This window comes from Catharus ustulatus, chromosome 4, assembly GCF_009819885.2.
Source record: "Catharus ustulatus isolate bCatUst1 chromosome 4, bCatUst1.pri.v2, whole genome shotgun sequence".
Lineage (NCBI taxonomy): Eukaryota > Metazoa > Chordata > Aves > Passeriformes > Turdidae > Catharus > Catharus ustulatus.
In genome coordinates this window covers 54,625,653-54,631,810 of record NC_046224.1, presented here as the reverse complement: position 1 = coordinate 54,631,810, position 6,158 = coordinate 54,625,653, and the positions used below count along the sequence as shown (strand labels likewise).

The following is a 6,158-nucleotide window of genomic DNA, read 5'->3' as shown; positions in this document are numbered from 1 at the left end:
AATTTACTGCTGAAGTATTACCAACCCAGAGTGTTCAGAACACCCAAGTCAGGACCCACAAAAGAATTAGGATTTCAAAGGTATGACAGTTTTGAAATCAAGTGGGAATGCATTTACGTATTTATTTTTACTTCTCCTTCAGTTGCATTTAGGGTTTTCCTGCTTTGTATTTCATACTTCATTGCACAACTGAAAAACCATCAACTTTGAAGTGCTTATAATTTAAGAGTTTAGATGACCATAAAATTCACTAATTCCAAGAGGTAGACCTTTGTGAAGAACAGCAAGTATTAAAAAATTACAATAATTAGATAACATTTTTTAAAGTGTTTAATCAATTTGGTTGGATATTTTTCAATAGCGCCCGTGTAGCCAAAATTTCCCCATTTTATTTCCTTAGTGGTAACACCATAAAGCTGAAATGAGGGAGGTGCACATCCTGCTGGAAGATTTAGGAGGGTGTCATAAATTATTTAAATAAACAGTTTAAGAAGGTGGATCTTTTCAATGTAAAAGTCTTTTTGATTTTTTTTTTAAGATTATCTAACCCAAGCCTCCTGAGGTAGTTAAGTTCCAGTAACTGTCCTGAAAATGGTGAACAAGTGTGCAGAAGTAGCCTGTAATGCTGGACCTCCCCTTTCCACCTTTGCTATGCTGTTTAGCATTTAACTTCATGCATCAGACCTTTCACTTATGATTTAATAGTGTACTATTGAAGAATAGTCACTTATGGTCCATAGTAAGCAGCAGAATCTTTAAAAGAAACTAGCACACTAAAATGCAATAAAGAATCTTGAAGTATTATTCAGTAAGCAGGGGTAGGGCTTGCTGAGTAAATGCCCCTTGTTCAATTATACACTTGCAACAGCAAGTTAAGTAAACAGTGAAGTCTTTAGCCCAGCATATGCAGTTACTCCAAAACTTGAACAGTTTTTATTAAATATGGTTGAACTACATGTTACTAAAATTTGCCAATTTTGCCTTTTTGACCCTTTCCTCTACTAGAAGTTCATCCTGTAATTCTTGTGCTTATTTTTACATTGCACCTCTGTTATATGCTGTCTGCAGTCTTGAGAGGGATTTTACTGGATTCTCTACTCCATCTAATAGGCTGCATTTTCAAAAACCAAGTATATAGCACATGCACATACACATAAATAAAATTAACTTCTGTTTCTAAGAATTTACAGTTTACTGTTTAATATAAGTAGCATATAGCTAGTGATACTAGTTACACTCATCAGAACATAATGTTGCCACAATTCAAGAGCAGCACAAGCAAAAATGGAAATGAGTGAGAGTATTTCACCCACCAGAAAGCAAATGCAGAGTTAGTGGCACACTGACAAGAGCAACTGTGGCCTACTCTCTGTAAAGCAGCAATAATGCAGATAGGTAATAAGCGCGAAATTTAGTATAAAAGATTAAAAAAAAAAAAAAAAAAAGGAAACTGCAACACAGGATACAGCTGCTAGAATATTCACTTAACATAGCTGCACTTAAAAAACCCCAGCCAACAGAGAGGCTAAAAACCCACGCAAGCAGCACTGAATAGTGACAACTCAGGTACTGGACTTATCCTGTCTGTCTTGCATAACATTTACACACTGAAATTCACTGTTATATGATAACATTTTAAAATAGTACAGGTTTATTTTACAAATAAACTCAAATTGCACTGACAAATACTATATAAACATGAATAAAAGGACCTTTTTCTATATAGCAAGATTTTTTTCATTTTCCCTGCTTTTGATCTTTGTCTCTTTAGTATGCAATAAGATATTTCATAATTGCTTTATACCAAGGTAATTTTGGTACATTTAAAAAATATAACTTCCACCAGAAATAGGAAATTTCCTTTATTTAATACCATTAAAAAGCATGCGTATTAAAACAAATAGATCAGGAAAAAAAAGAAGAAAAAAAAGGTCTCAATGCACAAGCCCCTTCACTACCTCTAAAAACGGAGGCACCCCGTTTACAAACATGAAACAAACAAACCCGGTGGTGTCATACTAGAATCAGCTTCACGACCTTATCGTAAGGGATCTCCACCTTTTTCAGCTATAAGCCGAATAACCAAGCTATAAGAACCAAGACATCGTTAATGTAAAATAGTAATTATTACCAAGCTGGCATGGCAAGATCAGAGTCCAATACAGACATTTTGTACCTTGGTGCTGGATAATGTTACTTGAAGCATCAGCCTAATAGCCGGTTTATTCATAAGGCACGCACTAAAATGAAACAAACAGTAATTAAGTGCTGACAGTGACCTAGTTAGCTACACAAGGAGCTAGATCGTCCTGCCATTCATTACAGGTTCGCCGGAATCCGACAGGAACGGTCCCGTCCGCCCGGGCAGCGCGGGAGCGGGGCGCAGCGCCCCCCGTGCGGAGCGCCCCCCGTGCGGGCAACTCCGGCCTCCGGCCCGGCGTCGCCAGCCGCTCCCGCAGCCGCCGGGTCTCCGCAGCCCCCGGGTCTCCGAGAGCTACGCCCCAGCGAGGGCAGCGCCAAGACCGCCTGCCTTGGCCTTCGCCTTCCCCTCCCCCGCGCCGCAGCTCCGGCAGCTCCGCGTTGGGATAACGCAGCCTCTGACTCGCTCACTGCTCGCGTCCCCTTCACCTCCCTCTCCTCCCTCCCCCAACGCGCGCGCTCGAGAGTCTCCTCTCGGCGGCGGGAGGGCGGTGAAATCCTCCGCTCTCCTCCCTCCGCGCTCCGTAACGCGAACGAGCCGCCGCCTTCTGTTCCTCAGCCTCGGCCAAGTCGGCGTTTGTTGACAGGCTCTGCCGGGCACAAAATGGGGCTGCCGCTTTCCATGGGCGCCGCCATTTTGTGAGAAGCCGCCGCGCTCCCTTGCAGCAGCCGCAGCCTCAGTCGAGGCGGCCGCGGCAGCCCAGGCGCGCCGGAGCGGCGGCCGGGGTCTGTGTAATGGTTGAATAAAGTGACCCCGTCTAGGGAATCCCCGGCTGACAGTTACGTAAGGGACCGTGCGCAATTGCTGTGCTTAGCATGGAAACCCACCTAGCCCTGCTACGCAACTTGCCTGTCCTCCCCTCTGCCTCCCGCTCCCCTCACAGAGCACCCGGGCGAGCGGTGACTCACCTCTGCCGACCGCCCCTCGCGGAGGGGAGACCCCCTGCTTTTAAGGAATTTTTAAGGCATGATGAAAAACCACCGCCCTCCCGGGTAGGGAGGTTTGACTGTGTGTCTAAAACACCGATTTAGCCCCCCAGTATCTTGTTTTAGATTTGTATTTGTATTATCCTGGCTTTGCCAGTCTTACGCATACTGTAGCTGAAATAGCAGAAGCTCAGAGTGTCAGAGACAGGAGCTGCAGACCGAGATCTGAAGGTCTAATTTTAGGGAAAGGGGAGGGGGGGAAGGCTCTTAATGCTACAGTGAATAAGACACTATGAATTTCATACTCTGCAATCCAACATCACCAACTTTCAGAACAGAGTATTAATTTGAAACTCAGGTGTTTCTCCGTCCTTCCCCCCAAATTATGAATCCAGGGCAAATCTTACCACGCATTATTCTATCTGTCTCTATATTCAAGCTGAAACAGCATGCAAGTCAAAAGGAAAAAAAATATTATTTGAAAAAAAATTGTTTTCTGAAGTTAGTACATAGAATAGAAAGGAATTGCAGATTTCCTTCTTTAAGTGCTCAGTGGAGGCCATCATGTGCCATTGATTTTAAAACACAGCTCCTTACTGACTTTATTGAGTTCTGCTTAAAAAAACCCAACCCTGTAGGCCTGATCTAGCTTTGGATTTCAGTATAGGGTTGTGAGGGGCAAATATTCCTTCAGAGTCTCTTAAACTGGAGCAAGGACTCACCTGTGGCTGTTGGCATGCCAGGGAAGGACAAATGCCCACCCAGATACAACTTGCTCTACCTGAGGAGCAAAGGTTTGGTGGAAAGCACACTTCACCCCATGGGCCCTTTCCTGTTTAGCCCAAGTGGCACCAAGCTCTGCCGTGGTCGGCGTGCAGGTCTTCTCCGGGCTTCCCATGTGGAAAACACGTCAGGAGGTTAGTGTTTACAAACACTGCACGCACCACAGGCACGGGGGAAGCGGCTTGCAGTACCACTGGGGGCTGCTACCCATCCGGGGTGAGGGCCAAGACCTTCCTCCTCCCATTAACTGTGCTGCATGTTCCATTTGTCAATGTACAGAAAGATACGAGCTGCTTATATTGTACACAACAGTCCTGAGGCACTTAGATTACAGGCCATAGTATCTCAAGAGAAAGAAAGAAAAAGAAATACTCATGGAGTGACCCTGAGCCTAGGCTCCTGCTGACAAACCTCTCCAGGACACCTCCTACTCGGGGGAGCACTCGGCAATCTCTTTTGGGGAGTTTTAAAGCCCTCATGCCTCGAAATGAGGGGTTCCTGCTGCCCTCCCCGCCCCCGCCGTGCCATCCGGGGCGACTTCCTGCCCTTGGAAACACCTCGGCCTGGGGGACTCGGAAAGTTTTCCGAAAGTCCACAATCCCACCAGTGCCCCCTTCGGTTGTTGTTTTCTCTCCCCTTGAACTCAGGGCGTTGGGTTTAGTCCAATTAAAAAATTCGTCCCCGCTTTCCAAATCCACCTTTCCCGCCCCCCCGCCCCCCCCACTCCCCCCCCCCGGCGGCAGCCAGCGGAGAGAGGCCGGTCGGCGCGAGCCTGGCACGGGAGGGCCCCGCACCGGCCCCGCGCCCCGGAACAGCCGGTAGTAGCCGTTTTTTTCCTCCCTCTTCTCCCTCTCCCTCGCCTCTTTCCGCCCGGCTTTGTGTGAAGTTTGCGGCACATTGCAGATGAGCCCTTAGCGGCGAGAGGAGCCTATTGTTCCCCGCCAGGAACTGCTTGCTGGGGCTGTGCTGGCTTTTGCCTTTGGAGCTGCCTCCTGCAGTACCGGAACCGGCCTCCGGGGCCCGCTGTGTCGCGCTCTCGTCCAGGCAGAAGCACGGCGGCCTCAGATCTTTTTGTCTGAGCGAGAAGAGAAGTGAATCCCGCTGCCGCCGCCACCGCCGCCGCCGCCGTAGCTGTACAGTGTGTGTGTGTAAGGGAGCGAGCGAGGGAGCGAGCGAGCGAGGGAGGGAGATCGCATGGAGCCGCGGCTGTAACACACACACACTGTCAATACCTCACTCCGGCTCCCCCCCCGCCCCACCACAACAGTAACCCAATTCATTGTGTGATCCAGCAGCACCATGTTGAGTCTCATGTGCAGGCTGGATCGGCTGGGTTTGTGGTGCTGAGAGAGGCAGCAGCCGCGGGAGGAGGAATTACTGAGAGGTGCCCCTCTCCCTCCCTGCCTCTTCGCCCGTGTGTTGTGTGGAGACAGGACTCGCAATTACCACACTCTCGGGGCTCCCTTATTCCTTTTAAACTTTTTTTTAAACAAGCCCCTCTCCATGGCTGATCCCCGGCCGAGCACGGGCACCTGGGTCTCTTAAAGACAAGGAGGAGCCGGGGATTGTTGTTGTTGTCGGCCGTTTTTTTTTTTTTTTTTAATTGGATTTTTTTTTTTACGAGAACCTTTTTTATTACAAAAATGGCAAATTCGACGGGTAAAAACCACGCAGACCAGCGGAGAAAGGGACTCGCTTTCCTGGACGAGCTGCGGCAGTTTCACCACAGCAGAGGGTGAGGAAAATGGGGAGATGGAACGGGAGGGGGGGAGGCTTTTAAATCGACCAGATCCAACTTCCAGCCCCTTCCCTGAAGGACACGGCAGCCCCAGCGAGGGGAGAAAAGGGGGCAGAGCTGACAAGTTGTGGTGTTTTGTGTGTATCTCCTTTGGCAGGTCTCCTTTTAAGAAGATCCCCGTGGTGGGTGGGAAGGAGCTGGATCTTCACGCTCTCTATACCAGAGTCACCACTTTAGGCGGATTTGGGAAGGTGAGTGGAAGTTTTAATTTGGGTTTCCCTCCCACTAACCTCTTCCCAAAAGTCTCCTCTGACCCCCGGGGGTGGCGGGGGGAGCCGGGGTGTCCGGGAACCGTCCTATTTAAAGCCGGTTAGCGAAGGTGGGGGGTGGAAGGAGGAAGCTAGCAGATAGGCAGGTTGGTGGCTCGGCCTTGTCGGCGGAGCGATGGAGGGGGACCCGGGGGTACGGCGCGCACCCCTCTCCTGCCTCCTCCGCCTCCGCAGGACCCACT

The 6,158-nt window shown here is 49.0% G+C and overlaps 1 protein-coding gene across 1 annotated transcript in view; it reads left to right on the top strand.

The window, feature by feature from the left end:
* Nucleotides 1-4,684: 4,684 nt before the first annotated feature.
* The window catches only part of ARID2 (AT-rich interaction domain 2), an 88,586-nt gene continuing 87,112 nt past the window's right edge, over nucleotides 4,685-6,158 (top strand). Inside the window, exons 1-2 of the mRNA XM_033057978.2 lie at nucleotides 4,685-5,644; nucleotides 5,805-5,898. Of these exons, the coding sequence (XP_032913869.2) occupies nucleotides 5,553-5,644; nucleotides 5,805-5,898 (186 nt within the window). The 5' untranslated portion in view covers nucleotides 4,685-5,552. The remainder of the gene's footprint in view (nucleotides 5,645-5,804; nucleotides 5,899-6,158) is intronic.